The sequence below is a fragment of the Antechinus flavipes genome, chromosome 6, assembly GCF_016432865.1.
Source record: "Antechinus flavipes isolate AdamAnt ecotype Samford, QLD, Australia chromosome 6, AdamAnt_v2, whole genome shotgun sequence".
Lineage (NCBI taxonomy): Eukaryota > Metazoa > Chordata > Mammalia > Dasyuromorphia > Dasyuridae > Antechinus > Antechinus flavipes.
Genome location: NC_067403.1, coordinates 177,903,224 through 177,930,633, shown reverse-complemented (window position 1 = coordinate 177,930,633; position 27,410 = coordinate 177,903,224). Strand labels below are relative to the sequence as shown.

Below are 27,410 nucleotides of genomic sequence, written 5' to 3'. Positions count from 1 at the left end.
TTTCCTTTTTCCTACTTTAGAAGAAAACTACTTCTTCTAACTCCTTTTTTTCTAGCCTCTCCATGTACCAACTTCTCCATCATCCAGGATTGGAATACTAGGAGCATCATTAACTTCTATTCCAAGGCAACTGACAAGTTCTATGGATGCTATCCCTAAAATACATCATTTCATCCCCTTGTCACTATCCACATTTAAATCCTTTTTGTTTTTACTTGGGCTAATGCAGGAGCCTACTAAATGATCCATCTTTTGTCTTCCTCCCTTCCCCCCCAATTCCAATCCCTCTTTAGTACACTCATACCTATAATTTCCTAAAGCCCAGTACTGATCATGGCACTGTCTAGTGATAACTCATTCATGCTTAAGGCCACAATTGTCACAGTTCTTGTGATAACATCTCAATTAATATCTCCTGTCTTCTTCTTTCATCTGAATTCCAGTCTCACACCTCCAGCTGCTACCAAGACATTTTTGCTCAAGAATTTTGTTGTCATCTCATAACTCTAATTTTCTGAAACTGAATTCATCAGTTACTTTCACCAGATTCATATGGCAAACTTTTTTTCCTGTCAAAAATTCTACAGATTCGCCTTCTGAAATGGTATTATGTTCATCATCCCTTCCAATCCATTCTTACCTTCACCTCCCCACAGATAGTCTCAGCCTTTATCACATTATCCTTTCACATTGGATTAAAACAAGTCACCAGCCTCCCAGCTGACCTACCAAACTCTTAGACTCTCTCTTCAAATCAATTCTACACAGCACTACCAGAATAATCTTTAAGGATTACTGTTTAAACAGGCCATTCATCTGCCAAATTGTGGCAATTTGTGGCCCTTTTATCAAGGATTTTATTTCTTCTCATTATAAACTTGATAAACATAAACTTTTACATACACAAAGGTCAGAACAAGAAGACTATATATGAGACCATGAGAATCTGTGACATTTACTTAATTTGGTACAAAGCAGATTCAACTCATTCTCAAAGCTGCTAATGTATCTGCCCCTGAGCTTTCACCTACTCTCCCTACTCTCCCCATTGGTGTTCTCTATCTTATTTTGGGAACATCACTACCACAAGCTCCTACCATCCTTAAAAAAAAAAAAAAAAAAAAAAAAACAATGCTGAGGGAATTAACAGACAGATTTTTTTGGAATTGATGATTAAAATGTACACTTCACATTTGTTTTCAATGTCAAGCATTCCTTTATTTGCAGCAATAATGGTTCGATCATGAAGATTAATCTGATTACTTATTTATCAGAAGAAAGAAATTCAGTGCTGCAGGGAACACTAAAGAGTGCCAGGTTACCTCCTGGGATATGGTATACAGATTTTACTGCTCTCCCTCGTATTTCTGAGCATAATGCTACATACTCCCCAAATGTCTGATAAAAACTTCTTGGCCGAATAACATTAGGACCTTATTTGTATTTCTGTATCTCAACTTCCCCATTTATAAAATGGGGATTAGTACTTAAGATAAGTACTAATACTTCTCAAGGCCTTCATTATGTTTCACAGAAACCAGTCAGTCTTTATTTTGTTCTCTATGGCCTCAACCAATGCCTATGGTCTCTCCCTTTTCCAATCCCTTCTACATGATATACAAATGAGCTTCTTCTTTTTTTTTTTTTTTTAATTGTAATTTTTTATTGACAGAACATATTCCTGGGTACCTTTTTTGCAACATTATCCTTGCACTTACTTCTGTTCCGACTACAAATGAGCTTCTTAAAAGTCTGGGAACATCATGTTCCTACTCAAAAAACTTTGGTAGCTCCCTACTTGGTTATTAAGTAAAAATATCAAACTTTGACTTCTAAGATCTTCCAAAACTATTTTTCCACCTTCAGTTCACATTTCTCACCTAAACTAACAATACATTCTTCTCAATCTGATCCAGACAGAATTCACTCAGAAACATTCCACATTTTAGATTTCTTTCTAAGTCTCTCATTAGAATAAATATAAACTCCTTGAAGGCAGCACCACCTTGGCTATGGTTTTAATATCCCCAGAACCTGGCCTAGAATGGGGTACTTAATCAAAACTAATCATTCATTCATTCATAAGCAGAACAGATTGCTTTAAGAGGAGTGGATTCCCCCTCTACCAGCAAAGGTTATATTTAAGACTATTAGTTGGGCATGTTGTAGAAGACACTCTCGTTCAGCTGTGAGTTGGACTAAGGTGATCTCTGAGATCTTTTCTCTCTGGGATTCCCTTTCATTGCCCAAGCCATTCCCAGGCCTGTAATGTACACCCTCTTTCAATTCTGGCCAGAGGCCCATTTCAGTTACTTCTTCCAAGAGCTTTCCTAGTTCCCTTAGGCCATCTCCTCCATAGTCCAAATAACTTGCTTAAAACCTTTTTCTCCCTCCTTTCCTCTTCCCTCCCAACAGTTAAAGAACTAAGATCAAATCAACTCCGACATTGTTCCGGCATAAAATGTGCCAATCTCTTCCCTAAGTAATTTTCAGTAACTCCACCCTAGCCACTCCCCAGCAGAGGTCCCCATGGCGATATAAGTTGCTTAAGAGGAAGGACTATGCTTTTGTATTTCACTCCTCAGTACAGTCTGAAATGTAATAAATCCTTAAAAAATGTCTTTACATCCATTCACTCAAAGTAAACAATGTCCTTTCAAACAACTCCAAGAACATTACTTTTACCTGTAAGTACTTTCTAGTTGTGTATCTAGGAAGGTATTTTGAAAATAGAATGTCACACACTCTCCTGCTGGAGTTTTTTCTGGAACCTCAGGCAGGCAAAAGACAACCCAGGAGTGAACTTCAGCAAAACTGAACTGGCCTGTCAAAGTCAATGTGTTCATGGGCCTGCAATTTAAAAAAAGAAACATAAAACATTACAAGAGTCATTTAGCATCTGATCATAGAAATTAACAGTGAATATACAATTCATAGAATTCCTCTCATGTACAGCAATACCACCAATGACCCATTTTTTATTTCTTCCCTGTGGTTACTTAACATTTCAGTTCAGTTTGACAAGCATGATATTCTCTTGCTCAATGCCTTAGAACTCTGAACACAATCTCCAGCTGCCTGTAGGACCACCTCTACCTGGGGATCTCACCAAGCAATGTCAAAAACCAGATTTGTTGCCATCCTCCCTAGACTTGCTCCAATGTGTGACTTAAGCACTTCTGCCAACAGCCCCACCCAATTCTCCATATTTGGAACCCCACCATGGGCTCTGAGAGGTTTCCTAATTATTACCTATGTACTTGGTACAAGTCCCATTCTTCTGCCACTGAAGTAGGGACCAGATGATCTCTAAGGCCTAAGATTTCTCCCATGTTTCTCATCCCCCAATCAGCTATTCAATCCTGTTTGTTATCTCCCCATAGTGTTTTTCCAAACTCTCACACTCAGTCTCTGTGTCTGTCTGTCTCTTTCTCTGTCTCTGTCTGTCTCTCGTTCTTATTCTCACTCTCTTTACCACATTCCGCTCCCCCACTCCCCTTCTAGCTGGATCACAGCAGAATCTGCTATCCAACCTCCATGCCATGATTTTCTTCCCCTTCTCAGCCTTTCTTCCTGTTCCTCCCAAAAAAATATTCATATGAAGCACTCTGGTGTTCAATTGCATCATTGCTAAAAGGCCTTGAGGGACTTCTAAGGGGCGAAGTGGAGAGAAGTCTGGGCCTGAAGTCAGACATTGATCAACTAGATGGTGCAGGTCCAGGGACTCCCATCTCTCAGCCTTATTTTCCTCATCTATAAAATGAGGAATAATCATAGTATCTACTTAACAAATGCTAAGTGCTCTGAAAACCTTAAAGCATCACATAAAGACTGGCAAGGAAGAAGAGGAGCAAGAGAAAGAAATAAAAAGAATGAGGAGGAGGAGGAATCTTGCCCTCTGGTGCCATGTTCTACACTTCAAAAATCACATGTTATGCCTACAATGGGCATCTCTCTCCTCTGCCCATCTTGTAAATGCCATCTATACTATAAAGGACAACTCATTTTCATTGTTCACCAACATTATTTATTGCCAATTCAAGTGCAGCCTCCTCCAGGAAGATGGCCCTGATTGTAGTAGTTCTAATCTCAGCTTAGACACTTACAAGCTGTGAGATCCTGAGCAAGTCACTTCATGTGTTCAGCGTTGGTTTCTTTCCTCAACTGCAATAAGAGAGCCGCACTCAGTAGCCTTTAAGGTCCTTTCCCAGCTTAATGCTAAGACACTCTATGACTTTTCCCGATCTCACACAGTCTGAATAAGGACCCCAGAATTTCTTAAGTACCTTCCATGTGCTAGGCACTGTGCTAAGCAACTTCTAAGTATTGTCTCATTTGATCCTCCAAATAACTCTGTGTTACGATTATCCTCATGTCACCGTTGAGACAACTGAGGCAGACAGAGGCTAAGCTACTTGCCCCAACTGCTACAGCCAGAACTGGGAGGCTCATGTGCTGAGCACTCTGGCGCCACCTAGCTGTCTCTCCAGGAGCCTCTTAAGTGTATGCTCGGCATTCCTCAGTTCTCCCAGAATGCAAACCTTCTTTGGGAACTGTTTTGCGTTTGCTGAGCCTAATTCAGAACCGGGTACAGTAGTCACATAGTCTCCCTTCGTATGGTAGGAAATGTCCTACAATTGTGGGGACAATGTAAATGGGACTCCATATGGTCTGTTTTGAGGGTAGCAGGTTTTTCAGGGTTATAATTGAATACAACTGAGAACTCAGATGGGAAAGTAGAGGAGCTGGAAATCCATTTCAGAAGTCCTCTAAGTGAAAGCAAAAGCTCTTACTATTGAGCAGAACCATCTTGAACGGAATCTAAGAAGTTAAATATACTAACACCACTAAGGAAAAACTTGTATGTAGCTTCAAAAATTGATAAATTACAAAAATAAATATCTTTAAATCCAGTAAACAATAAAATCAAAGTGTTCAGTCCTTTGTCTTACCTGTCATGATCAATAAAATGAGTTCTCTGATGAAGTGAAAGCGGCTTGATCTGATACTGCCGAACCTGGCAGGTTTTAGGCTGAATTCTTGGAGTTACATATGCTTGTAGCATACCATATTGGCCTTCAATTGATCGAATCTGATTTCAGTACAAAGGGAAAAAGAGTTTTAAAAAATCTCAATGATCTTAGAGACCAAAAATATCTGAAGAAAATCCTTACTGCAATTAATTTAAAATGTCAGATCTCGGTTTTTTTAAAATGTGTAATATCAAATAACTAGAAGGAAAAATAAGTATTCCATTAAAAAGGTAATTTTTAAAAATAAAATGACTAAGCTATAATAAAGAAATTGAAACCAAATCAAAAGATTTTGTCCCACCTGTCACTAGTCAAACAAGCATTTATTAAGCACTTACTGTGTGCCAAGCCCTGGGGATACAAAGAAAGGCAAAAAACAGCCCATGATCTCTAGGCACTCACAGAATAATGGGGGAGACAACTGGCCAACAATTTGTACAAACAAGATATTCATGGGATAGACAGATGTTCAAAGGGAAGGCTTTGGACACTGGGCAACATAGGAAAACTTCTTGCAGAAGGATTCTGAGCCAAGTCCTGAAGGAAGCCACAGCTGCAAGGATCAATAGCAGAATGAATTAATACTACCTTGTAGATAGTTTGAAAAATAGCCTTTGAAACATGAAGTATTTTTCACATCCCCTGATTTTACCAGCTCGGTAGATATCTCTTCAATACATTCCTCATAAGCCAAATAAATCTAAAGTCTTTCAAACAACTTTGTCCCAAGTCTCAGCCCAGTGCTTGGTACGGTGATCGATGCTTACTCATTGATAAGAAAATTGTTCTGCAAAATTTAGATTTCTATTAGTTATAAAACTAATGACGTGAAAGCCTGTGAGTCATATTGAACAGAGCCAATCTTAAGAAAATTTGATCTGAGTTCAAGTTTTACCTCTGGCACACCCCAGCTATAAGAACTTGGGCACTGTCCTATACTGAGCACTGATCCCAAAGTCTCAGTTGTTAAGTAGGTGCTGGAGGTGCCAATCTACACTGGTGAAAGGAGTTTCCTTAAAGATGAGTACTCTTAAATCATTGTACACAGCAAAAAGATTATATGAAGATCCATTCTGATGGATATGGCTAGATGATTGGGGCTAGTTCTAATGATCTTGTGATAAAGAGAGTCATCTGTACCCAAGGAACTAAATGTGGATTATAACATAGCATTTTCATTCTTTTTGTTGTTTGCCTATATTTTGTTTTCTTTTTCATTTCCCCCCCTTTTTGATCTGAATTTTCTTGTGCAGCATGATAATTGTATAAATATGTGTGTATACATATATATGTGTATATATATATATATATATATATATATATATTAGATTTAACATATATTTTTTAAACATGTTTAACATACACTGTATTACTTGCCATGGGGAGGAGAAGGGAAAAATTTGGAACACAAGGTTTTGCAAGAATCAATGTTGAAAAATTATCCATGCATATGTTTATATAATATATATATATATATATATAATAATAATAAAAAAAAGATAAATACTCCTAGACTGATAAATTCACAGGTCTAAACCAAATTGGGAAAGGAGAACTTAAACAGCACTTTAGTTTTCCAAAATATTTTATACTGAATTTTTTTCCCTATTTGACCCTCAAAACGGTCCTGGGAAATGGGCACAACAGATATTAACTCCATTTTAGAAATAAAGAAACAAAAATTTATGTTCATAAAACTAACATTTCTGAAGCAGAATTCAAACCCAGATCTTAAGGCTCCAAAACTAGTTTTCTTTTTACTATACTACTCTATGCTACCTCTTTAAAACTAAACATTTTTAAAGCTTTGGCAATAGATATAAGCTTCAGTTATTTGAAAAATTATTTACTTACCTGAGATACCTAATTGCCCAGTAATGTCCACTAAACTATGACTATACACTTGTATTGCTATATACTTGTAGAGCCTCTTTTCCCTGCTCCCCCAAAAAAACTAATTCAAGAAAGAAGATGGAGAGAGAAAACATTTTTACAGGAGGGGGAAATAACATAAACAGAACATTTCTCTAACTGAACAAAATAACTGAAAAAATAGTTTTCATGAAAGTCTACTTCCCTCATTTTATAGATTTGGAAAAACAGGCCCAAAGAGCAATGCTTTTCCCATGGCCACGATTCTGGATAAAGGGAGGATCAGGCCTGGGGCCCAGGTTATTTAACTTGCAGTCAGGTGCTTTCTCCTCATCAATAAGAGACCCTGACTTAACAGACATATAATGATTTCTGACTAAAGAATCTTTGAAGACAATAGTGTCAAAATGCTTCAAGCCATCCAAAATTAGTTCAGCACTTTTAGCCAATGTTAATTATACTCCAAATATTTCAGTAAAAAATGAGAGATACTGACCAACAAGAATTTATTTCTGAACAGAGATCAAAAGTAACTTATTTATTGAATTATAAACTACATCAATTAACACTTCATGAAAGAAAAAAAACTTAGATAAATTAATAAATTCTATGTCAAAACTTTTAAATTCTAAGATTACAAATTGAAAAATAATGGATTATAATTCTTTTGTTGTTAGGTTTGACCTAAGTATGCTAACTCTTTATTAAGAATGATCATCATCATTACTGATCTAGTCATTCTGGAAAGCAATTTGGAACTATGCCCAAAGCACTACCAAACTGTGCATATAACCTTTGATTCAGACCCATTACTAGGTCTGTATGCCAAAAAGATCATAAAAGATTTTGCACATATTGCAAAAATGTTTGTAGCAGCTCTTTTTTGTGGTGGCAAGGAATTGCAAATTGAGATGCCCATAAGTTGGGGAATGACCAAGTAAATTATGATATTTGAATGTAATGGAATCCTATTGTTCTCTAAGAAATGAAATGATGAAATTATTTTCAGAAATCTGGACTTACATGAACTGATGTTGAATGAAGTGAGCAGAATCAGAAAAATATTGTACACAATATAATAGCAAGATTGTGTGATGATCAGTGATCTAAGGCAATTCCAACAGACCTGGGATGGACGATGCTATCCATGTCCAGAGTAAGAACTATGAAACTGAATGTACATAGAAGCATACCATTTTCATCTTTTGGGGGTGTATTTTTTATTTCTCATGGTTTTCCCCTTTTGTTTTGATTTTTCTTTCACAATATGACTATGATTTAATGTAGAAATATGTTTAGCATGATTGCACACATATAACCTGTAACACATTGCTTGCTGTTTTAGGGAGAGGAAAGGGAAGGAAGAGAGGAGAAAAAAATAACTGGAACTCAAAATCTTACAAAAGTGAACACTGAAAACTATCTTTACATATAATTGAAAAAAAATAATATTAAGTAGGGGAAAAAAAAGAATGACCATCATTTACTAATTTAGGATGAGCTTAAAAATAAAACCAATAAAATAAGTTTTGAGCTAATGCCTCATAAAAATGATATTCAACATGACTCTTGGTAATTGCAAAAAGAAAGTTTCAAAAGATTTCTTCCAATCATAAAAAGTCAACACTTTATATAAGATTACCAAGAATGACTATCATTTTAGGGAGGAGTTTAGGGGAGGGCTAAGTATAAGGAAATGAAGAAGATAAAATCATTTGGTTTTAAATGAGCTCACTAATGGGTCCAAAAGACAATGATCAGAAGAGAAATAAAAGACTCAGATAAAAATATTTTTTTCAGCTGATGTTTTCAGCAGGATTCAGGGCAGCCATTTCAAATACTTTACCTTGAGCTCCAGCCTAGTAGTATTTGCTTGGCACCGATAAGTGGCCAGGAGGAAGTTCTCATTTACCTGTAAGGAATTCATAGTTGATGAAAAGGATGAAACAATTTTATGTAAAAAAATTTGTAAATAAGATATTTATCCTAAAACCATTCTGGTTAGAATTTAATTACAAAAAATAATGTTCATTTCTTTTATTTTTATTGTAATTAGCAATTAAGGAAGACATGATTTATGACCTAAGTTACTGTAAATGTGGTTGATTTATACTGAACAACTTTAAATAAAATCATATGAACAACATAGAATTTATTTTTATTTTTCTGAAATTAAATATAACAACTAACATTTATATTCTCTTTAAGATTTGCAAAGTTCTTTATATTTGATTCTCACAATAAATTCTATGAGGTAGGTGCTCTAATTCTCATCATTTTACAGATGAAGAAACCGAGGCTAAGAGAGCTTAAGTGACGTGCCTAGTTAGGATCATACAACAAAAGTATCTGAGGCAGATTTGACATAAGCTCTTGCTACTTCCAAGTTTAATACTCTATCCATTGCACAAACAGATGACATTTCATGATTTATAAGTAATCAATATTTAAACTCTTTAAGATGAAAATTATTTATCTGTAATTTTTCCTAAAACAAAATTCCCTAAAAATGAAAACAGGGACATTTTAGTATTTTTTTCCCTCTCAGTATTTACAGCTGAATATAAATGTAATATTAATTACAGGAAACTAGTCCACTAAAACAAATTCACTCGTGCAAAATCCAAAAGCTACTGACTCCCATTGGTTCTAGGCTTAGGCTCAACAGTCATCCAAGGAGCAGCAAGGCCAGTAGTGGGAATTCTTTTTGCCCAAACTCAAAGCAAGTCTGATTTCATGGCAAACCCTGCATTTCAAAAAGTCAGTCATAAAGTTCACCAAATAGCAGCATTGAGAAGCCTTAATCTTCAGAAAGTCTCAAGCAGAAAGGAAAAAAAAATGATGACAGAATGTTTTATAATCTGGATTTACTTACCTCTATATCAGAGCTGCTAAAACTAACCACAGCTGAATTCTTATCTACATCAAGCAGATCTATTGGAACATCACTCTAGATGTAACAATTGAGGGTAAAGAAGGGGAAGAGAAGAAATATTTCTTAATTTATGAATATATATTCTCAAGCACTTTCAATTCTACTCTCTTAAATTACATTTGAAAATATATATTACTGTAAAATCAAAATTTGAGAAAACAATGATCAATCTAACCAAATAATCTTTTACTTACTTTATAATCAATATGCTTACTATGTAATCAATTACTTTGCTACCTCAACATTTATTAAAATCAATAAGCCAATCTCTCATAAGATTTGGGGACATTAATACATGTCAACACACACACACACACACACATACATACATCACACCAGGCTGAATTGTGGAATTTTTCCTAGCTCTGCTGGAACCAGTCAAAACAACAAAAAATTGGGTGGCCCAATACAAGGGGTAAAATGATGATCTCTAAAGTCCTTTTCAACCCTAAACTATGACCTGCAACGATCATTAAACAGTAGGAAACAACCTGGCTCATGATACCCAATATCTGCAATTAGCTCTTACCTCCTCACTAACAAAGAAAAAACTAATTTTCTGATCTAAAGTAAGCAGTTAAAATGTTGGCACCACTAAACAAAAGAATCTGGGCTTTTAAATGACTTTCAAAGAGATGGCAATAGGAGATTTCCTAATGTTCTTCCATCTTTCTTCCTTAGTTGTATCTTACTCTTTCTTTCTTTCTTTCTTTTTTTTTTTTTTTTGGCCTTTTTTTCTTTCCTCTAATTGTCTTTAGGGTCTTGAGATGGAGAGCTGACTTAAAGACTTTGGAGTTCATCTCAGAAGATTAAAAAACTCTAGGATTGGAACCCAGATCTTGTGACTCTAAATTCAATAGTCTTTCCACTACATTGCCATGTATTTTCATTCTACTCCTCTCCTCACTCCAATCCTTCTTTCCTATTTCATTTTAAATTTGGAGCCTGAGCTAAGATCAGATAGACAGACATATAGATAAATATATATATATATAGATAAATAGATAGAAAGACAGATAAGAGGTCTAATATTACTCCCCATGATTTCATTTACTTCTTACTAAACTAGGGAACTGATGGAATAACTAATAAATTGCACCATTAAGTGATATCATTTCAAAAAATATTTTAATGTATTTTATAAATTTATATAGATTTATATGATTTATAAATAAATATTTTATTGATGATGCTTTTTATTGTTAGACCAGTCATTTCAGAGTTCTCCCCCCACCAACTAAATCTGTCTTCACCCTAATGATAAAGAAAAACAATTAGACAAATACAATAAGCTTATCTCACAAGATATATAATATATACAGTTTTCTATCTCTCTGCCTCCCATCTCTCTGCCATAATGGAAGAGCTATGTTTTATTTATTATTTGCTCTCTAGGACATTCATTGATTTAATGTATTTTTTAAGGTTTTAACAATTTATTTAAAAATGACTTATTCAATTCAAATATTAAGAATATTTACTAACATTGTATTTATCTCTATCTTGACCAAACTAATTATAGTAGCACTTTTTATGATAGCAAAGAACCTGAAACAATTAAATGTCCATCCAATTGGGGAAGGGCTAAACAAGTGGTGGTGGTGCATAAATGTAATGGAATATGACTATGAATAATGTGACTCCAAAGAATTATAGGAAAGACCTAAATGAACTGATACAAAGTAAAGCAAATAGAACCCAGAAAATAATATACAAAAAGAATACAGCAATGTAAACAAACAACAAAAAGGAATTGAACTTGAATGTGTGAAATTAAAATGATTAAGCCTGGATTCAAAGAAGAGAAAGAAAAAGGATCCTCCCTCCTTTCTTTGCAGAGGTGGGGAAAAGAAGTATGGAATACTGCTTATAATGGCAGACTTTTTTGTTGTACGAGTTTTGCTGAATTGGGTTTTGTTTTTCTTCTTCTAGTTCTTATTCTTTGCTATAACTCTTGGAAGGAATGGCTTTCTGGGAAGGAGAGAGAAGGATGCAAGCAATGGAAAATATATATGATGTAAAAACAAAGAATCAAATAAAATGCATTGTACTTATATTCTAATTTAACTCTTCTTCTGATATCACTTCCTCCAACCTTGTGCTTTTTACTGATAGATGTTCCTAACACCCAAACACAAGAGGAAGGGAATAAGAACCTACCTCCTATAATGTTAGTACAGTCAAGGTCAAGAAAATGGGATGGTTCACTTACCTGTACCATTACATTATCAATAGCTGTTTGTACCTCCAAGATGAGGCTATAACTAGCATCATCCTTATTTAATGTAAATTTGTCATTCACACTAAAGGTTGGCACTGAAGATATTGCTGTGTTAGATTGGGATGACTGCTGGTATTTCTCTCTTTCCTGAATCACCTTAAATTGCAAATGTTCCAAGTCGCTCCTATAGAAAGATGGACAAGTGTACACTCTCAGAAGCCTCAAATATTAGCTACTGAACAAATGAGAAAGCCTGAATTTCTACAATGTGATTTGATTTTGGTGTGGATGCAAACAAGAAATCAATTTTCCCTCTCCCATTTAAATAGCAATAGTAACCAAGAAATGACTAATAGAGTGAGGCCTGAAGGCAAGTGGAGGATCTGGACAATGTAGCTACAGACAATTGGAGCAGGTCAGCTCAAAGATCTTTTGCTATCCACTTGTGACAGAAAGAATAGGCTCTAAGTAAACTTTTGTCAGCTCTCCCTAATTCTTGCTTCTTCATCATAGCTGATACCTCTTTAAAAGGAAGGGATAGTTTTCCCCAAAGTAGCTGCAATCCCTGTGATCACAAGACAAGCTATTCAAGGAGAACCAGAGACAAAAGGAGATCCCATTTTCTAGTCTCTGTAGTCATGGTAATAATAAAAGAGAGCCAGGAGTACAAAATGAAGAGGCTTTAGAGGTTGCTGGGGGAGTTGATACTTCTAGCTGGCTGTGTGACTATAGGCAAATCACTTAGAACAGAACATAGCACACACTTTATAAATGCTTCTTGATTTGAATTCACTACTCAGTGCTGCAGGTAGGTTTATGGGTTTATGGTAAAATATATAATTGAGTTACATTGAAACACATGGTTCCCTCACTAATAGGATGGAGTCCCCTACCCAAATAAAATCAGAACTTGAGCAGAAATAATTTCAGCTATAATTTCAGTGTATCAAGGCTTACGAAATGCTTGGTCATAACAAGTCTCTGAGGCAGGCAGTACAAATGTTATCCAAATTTTACAGATGAGGAAACTGACTTTCTGTATAGTTAAAAAATACCTAGCATTTATGAGTATTTTAAAGTTTGTGGGGCATCTTACAAATATTTTCTCATTTGATTCTAATGATAACCTTAAAAGGCAGGTTCTATTATTATCTCCTTCCTCCCCATTTTACAGATATAAAATTGATACAGACAGAGGTTAAGTGACTTGCCCAGTGGATTTGAACTCAGATCTTGCTGACTCTAGGCTCAGTGCTCTAACCACTGCACAATCCAACTTCCTTACCTTAAAATAAATAAATAAATAAATAAAACAACCAAAAAAAAACAAAAAACAAAAAACAAAAAACCTGTCTAACTTCACAAACCTCAAAAGCAGGGACTCAATCTTAAGTCTTCAGACTCTAAGCCTAATGATCTTTTCTATTACATCATGCAATAAGAAACTTCTATGTGGTCTTCCCCATTACAATGAAAGCTCTGGAGCTTAGATAGGAATCCAATCTTTGCCTTTTTGTATAGAATCAGCACTTAGCACAATACCTGGCACAATACCAGACAATCTTCTTGTCTGATTGAGTAACCTACAAATGCAAAGGACTCATGGCCCACAGACGCCAGAAAACTTGTATAAAATTTTCCCTTTTTAAATGTCTCTATTGGTCCTTTCCAATGACTAGGAAGAGATTCTTCATAATTAAATACTTGGTAAAATGGAATTTTTAACCTGGGGGGCAGGGAGGAACAATATAGGATAAGGTTTTTTCTTCAAACTAAATTTTAAAGACCAAAGACAATTATGATATGTTAATTTTTCATTCCCCTAAATGAATCAATACATTTTAAAGATATAAATTAGATACTTCCTTTCAAACAATTCTGCATTTTAAAGTGAACAAACCAAGTGAACCAGTCTAGAAGAAATCCAACAAAGATTTTACCGCAAAGATGCAATCTTGTTTTGCATCTCCTGGTTTATTTTCAGTTCTTCACCAGGTCCGCTCTCTTTGTGGACAGGCTCTGTGGTCAGACCTGTGATCCAGCCTACAGGAAAGAATCCTGATTACACACCCCCAAAAAAAAAAAATGCTGCCTCAAGGACATCCAGAGGGATGCATGAAGAGGTATCCAGACTCTTCCACCACATATCATTCCACTCCCCTCACTGCCCATCCCCAAATATCAAACTCAACCTCGGGTTTGGCAAATCTTTAAACACATGCCAAATTAACAAGACAAGAGGAAAATTTTTTTTAGACCAATTTGCCTTTCTTTCTAATATGAGAAGCCCAGATTACTGGATAGGGAATGAGAGCAATATACTTCAGTCTATGAGTATAGTGGTATGATGCTCCCAAACCAATCCCTTTATAACTCAGTGCATGGCCTTGAAGACCTGCCAAAGCCCAGAGTGGCTCCACCCAGTGGTTTTCAATGCTAAGGGACAAGGTGATTGGAAATAAGGTAGTACTAAGGAAACACAGTCAAGAGTTTAAAATATCACTCAGTTCTCCAAAATTCCTGGAAGTATCTACTCTACCTGAATATGTTGTTAGCACAATTTCATCATAACCATCTTTCCCCACACAGCCACCCTGGATGGATGTGACACTTTCAGACAATGCCTATGAGAAATATATGAAGCAAGATGTCATTCATTTTAAAATATACACACACACAAACACACACACACACACACACACAGATACACATACATTTCTGGTTAACAATAAGCAACAGGACTGCTTATCCTATTTGCATGGTGATTAAAAAAACCCTAGGCTTAATAAGCGTACAGAAAAAGTTTTGCTGTTAACATATAAACACATAGTGTATATGCATATATACATGTGATAATAAACACACACACACACACACACACACACACATATCAATACAATGTTTCAGTTTTGTCCAACTCTTCATAACCCCAACTGGGATTTTCTTTACAAAGAACTGAGCGGTTTGCTATTTCCTTCTCTAGTTCATATTACACATAAGAAAAAGAGGCAAATAGGGTTAAGTGAATCCAGGGTTGCACAGCTAGTAAATGTCTGAGGCCAGGAAGATAAATCTATCCACTCTGCCACCTAGCTGACCTTAGATAAATATAAAAGTTTTAAAAATCTCAAAATTAGAAAAAAATGTTTTCCTTTGAAAACAGTAAATTTTCAGATTCAGATGATAAGACAGATACTAGTATTAATAAAGTAAAAACTATTATACATTTAATTTTAAATATTAACACAAAATGAACCTATATAATTATTCACACTTTAAAATGAATTTCAATCTACAATAGTCCATTTTATAGATTATTCTATAAATAAAATAGTTCATTTCCTTACTGATCAACATATTTTCAAGTGCATATGTGGAATTTGTATATACATTTTTATTAATCAACTATATCCTTTCAACATTTATATAAAGGTGATCTGGTGTGGCTCTTGCATATTTATATCAATTTCTAATAAATTTTAAGTGTTATGATTTTGTCCATTAAGTTTGCTATCAGAAATTTTTTTTATATCTTAATTATTTTTTCTTGAATAGAATTTTTTCATTTTTATGTGATCAAAATACTACTTAACTTATTCCCTGTGATTTGTTCTATTATATAATAATTTTAAATGCCTCTGCCTTCCATAGTAGGGATGAACATAATATTCTATTTTCTCCTAATGGTTTTTATAGTTCATTTTATATTTAGTTCTATGACCCAGCTGGAATTTATTTCATATATATAGTATAAAGTGGGGACATAAATATATTTTATCAAATGTTAGCCATTTACCCCAATATTAATTTATGAATCCTTTTTCCAATTTTTGTTTATAGATTTGTCCAATATAAATCTTTCTGTATATATTTTACTTTTGTTTCTGGTATTTCTAGTTGATGATAATAGAGAGCATTTATATAGCACTTTGAGGTTTTTTACTCGTCCTTCCATTGTTGTTATAGCTGATAATACTCCATAGATGACCAATGTTTGGCTAACTTAATCCCAGATAAATATTGTAATTGTAATTAAAGTAAGATCTTTTTTCCATATCTGCTTCATCTCTGTCAATTGATAAAAGAATGCAAATTAAGTCTTGTGGGTTTTTCTTGTGTCATGTATCACGGAAAAACTCATTTATTGATTGAGAATGAGTTTCTAATCTAGCCATCATGTTATTTGCAAATCATGTTTTGACTTTTTTCGTTTTTATATTAATTACTCTAGTTTTAGTAGCATTTTAATAACGTCAAAAGAAATTGTATAAAAGCATATCCTTATTTTGTATCTGTTTTTCATGAGATTGATTTGCTTCACATTACATATAATGTTGGCTCTGGACTTGCGGTAGTTTACAAAATTTTTATGAGAAGGACCAAGTGATGGGAATAATATCCTATCTATTCTTTCTATGCAAGTTAGGCTACTTTTTTCTTTAACATATAATCAGATCATTCTCAAGACTTGGTTGTTGGCTCAGGGGGCTAAAGGCTCTGCCTCCTGATATGCCTTCCTCATCATCTAAGTACAAAACAGCAGATCCTCTATGGGTGCTGGTGGATCACAGTGAGTAAAAGATAGCTCAGGCAAGGAAGCTATGCTCAGCTGAATCAACTCATGTTTTTCCTTACCGAATGTACTTCTTTTATTTTATGGCTAAGTAGATCCCTTATTGAATTGAATGACTGATTCATGAGCATCTCATTTACCCATTACTTCTCCAGCTCATTTTTACAAATGAGGAAACTGATACAAAAAGAGTTAAGTGACTTACTTAGGGCTACACAGTAAATGTCTGAGGCCACATTTGAACTCAGGTCTTCCTGACAGTGTCTTCAATTTTTATATATATATATATAATTATATGAATTATATAAAACAATGCACTCAGACAAAAGTTTTTGGATCAAATGAAGCCTGTGAATTATATTCTTAGACTTTTAGTTGATGAAGTGGCTCAAGAGCCAAACTCAAAGGGAGGAAGTTGTTGTTACTGTTATTGTTCAGCAGTTTCAATCATGTCCAACTCTTTATAGGGTTTCTTGGCAAAGATTCTGGAGTGGTTTGCTATTTCTTTTCCCAGTTTATTTTATAGATGAGGAAACTGAGTCAGAGTTAAGTCTGCCCTAGATCACACAGCTAATTAAGTACCTGAGACCAGATCCAATTTCATAAAGATGAGTCTTTTTGACTCCTCTAGACACCAAGACCAGACATTTGCTATCTGGGCAATCCTGGGTTAGTACTTAATTGATGTCTGTGTAAGTTTCCCCATCTGTAAAATAAAGATGATGATAATAATAATGTCATCTAGCTCCCAAGGCTGTGAGAATCAAATGAAATAACATGTTAAATACTTTGCAAGCAAATCTTAAACTGCTATACAAATGTTAGCTAATATTATTATTTCACTTCTTTGAGGCAGGAATAAAGTGCTATCAACTGTATAATTTACCTGCTCAAATCGAAGAACAGGCTCATCAGCAGCATCAAAACTGTATACTTCCACCATTCCATCATCTCGACCAACAAGTAGATCTTTAACACCATCTCCCACAATATCAAAATAGTCAACACATAGAATGCCTTTATTTTAAAAAAAGAAAAGTATATACAACATGAACTGCAGATGAACATTTTAAATGAAGTTTGAATTCAAGGCAGCACTTGGTACTCTAAATAAGAATTAAAAGAGATAAAGATTTCTGAGTTCAACAGTACATATTTCAGGGATTAGTTCCCTGCAGAAAAACAAAATATTGAGAGGTCTTCATGCACTTAACTGGTTGGCCAACACCAAGAGTCCTTCATGCATATGGGTCTAACATCATATCATTTCAAATCTTCTATGCTTTGCAGAACACATTTTTCCCTCCTTGAAACAATGTGATGAAGAAGAATTAGCTTATAAATACCATTTAAACCATAAAGTAACTAAAATGGTAGTATTATAATCTCATTAAATGTATCCCTTATCTCAAGGACTCCCTGTGACTTCAGTTATTCTTGAAACCAAATAAGACTAATTTCAGAAACTATTATTTATTTTGTTTCTATGAAAAAAATGTTGACATTTGACTTATTAATGAACTTTTAGTTCAACTTTTATTTCAATGTGTAAATTGGGACCTTTTCAGTAACAAGAACTGTTTGGATTTCAATACAACTCACAGCCTTAGAATAAGGAAATAGACAAAATGTAAGTTAATGATTCCCAAAATATAACAAAGGAAATAAAACTGTGATTTATATCACAAATGTTTAACATTTAAACCTTATTTTTTTCAACTTGAGATTAAATAATAACTTCATTGCTGGCAATTCTGAACTAATCTATTCATGATTTTATTAGGAAGCAATATGGAATAATGGGGGAAATAAAGAAAAAAAATGGACTTGAAGCCAGGAAAGATCTTGGTTTAAATCCCAGCAATGACACTTCCCATCCAGATAATTTAACATCACTAACCTATCTCAATTTCCTCATCTTTCCAATGGTACTAATATTATCTCAAATACCCATTTCACAAGATTATTATGAAAATCAATTGAGAAAAATAAAACACATAAATTTCAAAGCATGATGGAACCACTAGTTGCTGCTATCATCACCAGTGTTCTGTTAAATCCACCAAACATTTAGTAAAGCACTTACTTTATTTATTCATTCATTTATACTTTATTTAGCAAAGTGATAAAGGTCTAAAGGTAAAAATGAAACAGGCCCTGCCCTCAAGAAACCCATATTAAACTGAAAGAAATGACATACAAGTCCAGAAAAATAAACACAAAACAATACAAGGTAATATGAGCACTTTCAGTAAGAAAGTGGCTAACAATGCTAAATAAACTATTTGAAAAAATAGGGATTGAAGGAGTCCTACCAAACTCCTTGACACAGACATGGTACTGATACCTAAACCAGGCAGGCTGAAAACAGAGAAAGAAAATTATAGACCAATCTCCCTAATGAATATTGATGCTAAAATCTTAAATAAAATATTAGCAAAAAGATTACAGAAAATCATCACCAGGATAATACACTATGACCAAGCAGGATTTATACCAGGAATGCAGGGCTGGTTCAATATTAGGAAAACTATTAGCATAATTGACTATATCAATAACCAAACAAACAAAAACCATATGATCATCTCAATAGATGCAGAAAAAACATTTGATAAAATCCAACATCCATTCCTAATAAAAACACTTGAGAGCATAGGAATAAATGGACTTTTCCTTAAAATAGTCAGGAGCATTTATTTAAAACCATCAGTAAGCATCATATGCAATGGGGAAAAACTGGAACCTTTCCCAGTAAGATCTGGAGTGAAGCAAGGTTGCCCACTATCACCATTATTATTTAATATCATATTATAAACATTAGCCTCGGCAATAAGAGTCGAGAAAGATATTAAAGGAATTAGAGTAGGCAATGAGGAAACCAAACTATCACTCTTTGCAGATGATATGATGGTATACCTAGAGAACCCCAGAGATTCTACTAAAAAGCTATTAGAAATAATTCATAATTTTAGTAAAGTAGCTGGCTACAAAATAAATCCCCATAAATCCTCAGCATTTTTATACATCACCAACAAAACCCAACAGCAAGAGATACAAAGAGAAATTCCATTCAGAATAACTGTTGATACCATAAAATATTTGGGAATCTATCTACCAAAGGAAAGTCAGGAATTATATGAGCAAAATTATAAAATATAAGTCGCCACACAAATAAAGTCAGACTTAAATAATTGGAAAAATATTAAGTGCTCTTGGATCGACTGAGCGAACATAATAAAGATGACAATACTCCCTAAACTAATCTATTTATTTAGTGCTATACCAATCAGACTTCCAAGAAAATATTTTAATGATCTAGAAAAAATAACAACAAAATTCATATGGAACAATAAAAAGTTGAGAATCTCAAGGGAATTAATGAAAAAAAAAAAATCCAATGAAGGTGGCCTAGCTGTACCTGATCTAAAATTATATTATAAAGCAGCAGTCACCAAAACCATTTGGTATTGGCTAAGAAATAGATTAGTGGATCAGTGGAAAAGGTTAGGTTCACAAGACAGAATAGTCACCTATAGCAATCTAGTGTTTGACAAACCCAAAGCCCCTAACTTCTGGGATAAGAATTCATTATTTGATAAAAACTGCTGGGATAATTGGAAATTAGTATGGCAGAAATTAGGCATGGACCCACACTTAACACCATATACCTTAAGATAAGATCAAAATGGGTCCATGACCTAGGCATAAAGAACGAGATGATAAATAAATTAGAGGAACATAGAATAGTTTATCTCTCAGACTTGTGGAGGAGAAAGAAATTTGTGACCAAAGATGAACTAGAGACCATTACTGATCACAAAATAGAAAATTTTCATTACATCAAATTAAAAAGCCTTTGTACAAACAAAACTAATGCAAACAAGAATCGAAGGGAAGCAACAAACTGGGAAAACATCTTCACAGTTAAAGGTTCTGATAAAGGCCTCATTTCCAAAATATATAGAGAACTGACTCAAATTTATAAGAAATCAAGCCATTCTCCAATTGATAAATGGTCAAAGGATATGAATAGACAATTTTCAGAGGATGAAATTAAAACTATTACCACTCATATGAAAGTGTTCCAAATCATTATTGATCAGGGAAATGCAAATTAAGACAACTCTGAGATACCACTACACAACTGTCAGATTGGCTAAGATGACAGGAAAAAATAATGATGAATGTTGGAGGGATGCGGGAAAACTGGGACACTAATGCATTGTTGGTGGAGTTGTGAACGAATCCAACCATTCTGGAGAGCAATCTGGAATTATGCCCAAAAAGTTATCCAATTGTGCATACCCTTTGATCCATCAATGTTTCTATTGGGCTTATATCCCAAAGAAATACAAAGAAGGGAAAGGGACCTGTATGTGCCAGAATGTTTGTAGCAGCCCTGCTTGTAGTGGCTAGAAACTGGAAAATGAATGGATGCCCATCAATTGGAGAATGGCTGGGTAAATTGTGGTATATGAATGTTATGGAATATTATTGTTCTGTAAGAAATGACCAGCAGGATGAATACAGAGAGGACTGGCGAGACTTACATGAACTGATGCTAAGTGAAATGAGCAGAACCAGGAGATCATTATACACTTCGACAACAATATTGTATGAGGACATATTTTGATGGAAGTGGATTTCTTTGACAAAGAGACCTAACCGAGTTTCAATTGATAAATGACGGACAGAAGCAGCTACACCCAAAGAAAGAACACTGGGAAACGAATGTGAACTATCTGCATTTTTGTTTTTCTTCCCGGGTTATTTATACCTTCTGAATCCAATTCTCCCTGTGCAATAAGAGAACTGTTCGGTTCTGCAAACATATATTGTATCTAGGATATACTGCAACATATCTAACATATATAGGACTGCTTGCCATCTGGGGGGGGGGGGGGAGGGAGGGAGGGGAAAAATCGGAACAGAAACGAGTGCAAGGGATAATGTTGTAAAAAAATTACCCTGGCATGGATTCTGTCAATATAAAGTAATTATTAAATAAAAACTAAAAAAAAAAAAAAAAAAAAAGAAAGTGGCTAAGAGGTCCATGTCCTCTGGCCCAGATATTCCATTGGTAGGTAATGGGGTATATGGTCCCAAAGGACCATAAATAAACTCCTGCAAACATGTGAAAAGGGCCTCCAAAAGAACATGGTCAAGGAAGAACAGACCAAAACAGCATAAAAAGAGTCAGCTCTGCAGTGACAAAGGCTGGGAGACAAATCTTACCTTTAGGCATTCTCCCCCAGAAGATCAGAGGTAAGAGCCTGCTGAGAAAGCTAAAAAGGAGTCTGTCGGACATTAGGCACAGAGGAAATCTCACAGCATAATCACAGGAAGTACCTCACACATATAGATCACATGATAAATTAAAAGGATCAGAAAAGATAAATTTTATAATTAGATAGGAGAAACATTATTATCTATATAAAAGAAGGAATCTTAGGAGATATTATTGGATGTACATGAAAAAGCTCTGAGATTCCACTTTAAGCTCAGCAGACTATGGAGAAGATAAAAAATGAAAATGGAGAGTTTGTGGAAGCACAAGAACACTGGTGCATTATTGGCAGAGCTATGAATGACTAAACTATACTCTTTTAATCACTAATATCACTACTAGGCACAAGTCCCTAAAAGATTAAGATAGAGGAAGGCCCTATATAAAATATTTATAGCAGCATTTTTGTGTTGTAGCAAAAATTTAGAAATAAAGTGAGCACCCATCATTGGAATATTATATCATAAAAATGATAAAAGATCTGGGTTCAAAAAGAAGGGGGGGAAGGAAAAGGAATTTATGGGGAAATCTAAGCAATATAAATACAAAATATATTAATAAAATCTATTAAACAACTAAAATTATTTGAAGAGGAAAATAGATAATCAGCACATTGAAATGATTAGAGGAAGAAATGAAAATATATCATAAGTATATAAAATGATTTGTTATTCAAGCTTCATCTACAAAGAGAACAAATGACATCATGGGTGATTCTTTTCTTGCATGTGAATTGGATTTAAGTAATTTCAAGTGAAGTAAGAAAAAGTAAAGTGCTAAAATACAAAGCAATATTAATGCATCTGATGGACAAAGAAGAGTAGCAGGATGGGAAGAAGGAAGGAAATAGGCATTTATTAAGAATTATTTATATCCCAGGCACTATCCTAAGCACTTACAAATATCTCATTTGATCCTCATAATTACTTTGGGAAGTAGGTAATAGTACCTACTTTTACTATTATTATTTTTAAGTTACGTCAATTATTATAAGTACTATTATTATCTTCATTTTATTATATTTTCCAAGATTTCTTTTCTCCCATTAATTACTTTATTTATTTGGTTGTTTGGTTGATTTTTTGCTTTCTAAAATTATGTTTCACTTTGCTAGGATTGGGGAAACCAAATTCCTTATTTTCTAATTTTCATTATATCATAACAATGTAATTTCTTAACTGTTATAACCTTTATAAAATCCAAATGGGTACTTTTGGATATATAGTATCTTTCTTCTTGACTACTGTTAGAGGAACAGTTCCTTGCAGAGAAATCTTGAAACTTGATGGTAATATATTCTGAATGAATTAAAGTATGGGTAGGCCCCTGTAGGTGTGCTATGAATTCAATCAGGAATCTGATATCATTCTCACTATTTCTGAGATTTTTTCTTACACATTTCTGGAAGATATAGTGGTCAGATTTCTTTCTTCTTCAATTTCTAGGAAATTCAATAATGCTGAAATGTCTCCCCCTGGATCTCCCCTTCAGATCTACCACTTTTGATAGCAAAGATTCTAAATATTTTGTCAGCTGAACAATTTTCTAAGAATTTTTTTTTTTTACTTTTACTTCCAACATCTTGATATCCCATAAAATATATTTTTCATTGAACCTATGATTTTGCTTATATTCTTCAAGTATATTTCTGAGTCATTGAGTTTCCTCATAATTTTAAGATTAGTTACATTCAATTTTTTCTATATTTCAACTTATAACATTTTCTCTCTTTTTTTTAAATACTAGCTTTTTATTTTCAAAATACATGGAAAGATAATTTTCAACACTCACCCTTGCAAAAAGTAAAATTGTCATTTTTATATTGGCTCAACCTACCTATAAGCAATATTTTCCCCAATAGTTTAAATCTGACTGTGTGGAAAGTGTTTTGTAATTCTGTTCATATAATTCCTGGGTTTATTTTTGGCCAGTAGATTCTCAAGTATTTTATATTGTACACAGTTATTTTAAGTGGAATTTCTATCTCTTGCTGCTGGCCTTTTTTTTTGGTAATATATATATATGGAAATACTGATGATTTATATGGGTTTATTTTATATCCTGAAACTGCTAAAGATGTTAGGTATTACAATTAGTTTTTTAGTTGACTCTCTATATTCTCTGCAAAGAATAACAGTTCTATTTCCCGACTCCCCTTCAATTTCCTTCAATTTCTTTTTCTTCTTGTTTTGCTATCACTAGCATTTCTAGTACAATATTAAATAATACTAGTGACAATGGGCATCTTTATTTCACTTCTGATGTTCAGGGAATGCTTTTAGCTTATCCATCTTATAGATAAGGTTTGATGATAATTTTAGAGATTGTTATTTTAAAATAAGCTCCATATATTCCTATGCTTTCTATTATTTTGAAAAGGAAAGAATATTCTATTTTTGCAAAAAAAAATTTTCTACCTATATTGCAATAATCATATAATATCTCTTTTGTTACCGACATGATCAATTATGCTGGCAGTTTTCTTAATACTGAACTATCCTTACATTTGGGATATAAATCCCATCTGCTCATAGTGTATGATCTTTGTGATATATTGCTGTAATATTGCTACTAAAAATTTTTGTATCAATATTCCTTAGGGAAATTAGTTATAGTTTTCTTTCTGTTTTTGCTCTTCCTTATTTGAGCATCAACATCATATTAGTTTTGTAAAAGAAATTTTATAGGACTCCTTTGCCTATTTTTCTACATAGTTTATGTAATATTGGAATTAATTGTTCTCTATATGTTTGGTAGATTCACTGATGAATGTATCTATTCCCAGAGACTTTTTCTTGAGGAGTTCACTGATGACGTGTTCAATTTCTTTTTCTAAGATAGGGTTACTTAAGTATTGTTTTCTCTAACTTTGGGTGATTTATATTTTGTAAAATATAAATTTTACTTAGAGAGATTTATTGATATATTTAATTGGACAAAATAGCTCCTAATAATAATTGTTTTATTTTCATTGGTGGTAAATTCACCCTTTTCATTTTTGATATTGGTCATTTGATTTTCTTTTTTTTTAAAAAAACAAATTAACCAATGGTTTATCTATTTTATTGGGTTTTTTAAAAATAAAACTAACTCTAAGTTTTATTTATGATTTTGTTGATTTTCTTACTTATAATTTTATTAAATTCTCTTTTGATTTTTAAGATTTTCAATTTGGTATTTAACTGGAGATTTTTAATTTGTTTCTTTCAATTTTTTTTAGTTGCATATCTAATTCACTGATCTGTTTTTTTTCTCTATTTTATTAGTATAAGCATTTAAAGATACACATTTTCCCCTAAGTGTGCTGCTTTGGCTGTATTCCATAAATCTTTATATGCTGCTTTATCTTGCCATTCTCTTTAATTAAATTATTAATTGCTTCTATGGTTTATTCTTTGATCTATTCATTTTTTAATGACTGTTCAGTTTCTAACTAATTTTAATCTATTTCTACAACCCTTTATAGAATATAATTTTTATTCCATAAGGATCTGAAAAATATGTATTTAATATTTCTATTTTTCAGCATTTGGTTTTAAGGTGTTTTTTATACTTAATACATGGTCAATTTTTATATAGGTGCCATGCACCTCCGAGAAAAAGGTTTATTCCTTTCTGTTCCCATTCAATTTTTCTCCAGAAATCTATTCTATATCGCTTTTATAAAATTCTCTTCATATCCTTAATACCTCTTTTATTTTTTGCTTAGATTTAGTTCTGATGAGTAAGTCAAGCTAATATAATGAAAAATGACAATTCTGCCTAAATTGGTCTACTTGTTCAATGCCATACCAATCAAACTGTCAAAAAATTATTTTATAGAGCTAGAAAAAATAAGAACAAAATTCACCTGGAAGAACAAAAAATCAAGAATATTAAGGGAATTAATGAGGAAAAATATCAAGAATAGTGGCTTAGTAAAACTATATTATAAAACAGCAGACATCAAAACCATTTGATGTATTGGCTAAGAAACAGAATGATGTATCAGTGGAATGAGTTAGATACACACAACACAATAATCAATGACTATAGTAATCTAGCTTGATAAATATCCAAACTCCAGTTTCTGGGATAAGAACTCACTATTTGACAAAAACTGCTGGGAAAATTGGAAAATAATGTCAGAAACTCAGCATAGATCTAACTCTCACACCCCATACAAAAATAAAGTCAAAATAGGAACATGATTCGGGAATAAAGGGTGATACTATAAGCAAATTTACCTATCAGATCCTTGGAGAAGGGAGGAATTTATGACCAAAGGACTAGAGAACATTATGAAATGCAAAATGGACAACTTTGATTACATTAAATAAAAAAAAATTTTGCACAAACAAAACCAACACAAACAAGATTAAACGGGAAGTACAAAGCTAGGGGGAAAATTTACAGCCAATGTTTCTGATAAAGATCTCATTTCTAAAATATATAAAGAACTCAAATTTATAAGAATACAGTCATTCCCTGATTGATAAATGGTCAAAGGATATAAACAATTTTCAGATAACAAAATCAAAGCCATCTTTAGTCATATGAAAAAATTCTCTAAATCACTACTGATTAAATACAAATTAAAACAATTCTGAGGTACACATCACACCTTTCAGATTAACTAAAACAATAGGAAAAGATAACAATAAATGTTGGAGGAAATATGAGAAAACTGGGACACTAATGCATTGTCGGTGGAGATATGAAACAATCCAACCATTCTAGAGAGCAATTTGGAACTATGCCCAAAGGCCTATCAAATTGTGCATACCCTTTGACCCAGCAGTGCCATGACTGGACCTGTATTCTAAGGAAATCATAAAGGAGGGAAAAGGACCCCACACATGCAAAAATTTTTGTAGCAGCTGTTTTTGTAGTAGCAAAGAACAGGAAAATAAGCAGATGCCTATCAATTGAGGAATGGCTGAACAAGTTGTGGTATATGAAGATAATGGAGTATTATTGTTTTATAAAAACTGACAAGCTGATTTTAGAAAGGCCTTGAAAGATTTACATGAACTGATGCCAAGCGAAACAAGCAGAACCAGGAATACATTGTACACAATAACAGCAAGAATGTGTGATGACCATCTATGAAATACTTAATTCTTCTCAGTGGTTCAGAGATCCAAGTCAATCCCAATAAACTTTGGATAGAAAATGCCATCTGCATCCAGAAAAAAAGAACTTAGGGGATTGAATATAAATCAATAAGGTTATGTTCACTTCTTTTTTTCTGTTTTATTTTTTCTCCCAACGATTTTATCTTTGGTTTTGATTTTTCTCTCACAACATGATTCATAAAGAAATATGTATTAAAATAAAATTTATTAAAATCGAAAAAAAATTAGTTCTGAAAGGGAGAAGCTAAGGACTCCTACTAGCATAGTCTTATTGTCTATTTCTCCTGTAACTCATTTAACTTTTCCTTTAAGAAGCTGAATGCTATACCATTTGGTGCATAAATGTTTAATGCTGATATTACCCTACTGTCT

General features: G+C 33.6%; 1 protein-coding gene across 1 annotated transcript in view; it reads right to left on the bottom strand.

Annotated features, from left to right (window-relative positions):
• BBS7 (Bardet-Biedl syndrome 7) overlaps positions 1 to 27,410 on the bottom strand; it is a 63,667-nt gene that overhangs the window by 8,456 nt on the left and 27,801 nt on the right. The window contains exons 8-15 of the mRNA XM_051966346.1: positions 17,521 to 17,651; positions 14,601 to 14,685; positions 14,002 to 14,104; positions 12,053 to 12,245; positions 9,781 to 9,855; positions 8,752 to 8,817; positions 4,953 to 5,092; positions 2,686 to 2,850 (exon numbers count right to left, since the gene is read on the bottom strand). Of these exons, the coding sequence (XP_051822306.1) occupies positions 2,686 to 2,850; positions 4,953 to 5,092; positions 8,752 to 8,817; positions 9,781 to 9,855; positions 12,053 to 12,245; positions 14,002 to 14,104; positions 14,601 to 14,685; positions 17,521 to 17,651 (958 nt within the window). The remainder of the gene's footprint in view (positions 1 to 2,685; positions 2,851 to 4,952; positions 5,093 to 8,751; positions 8,818 to 9,780; positions 9,856 to 12,052; positions 12,246 to 14,001; positions 14,105 to 14,600; positions 14,686 to 17,520; positions 17,652 to 27,410) is intronic.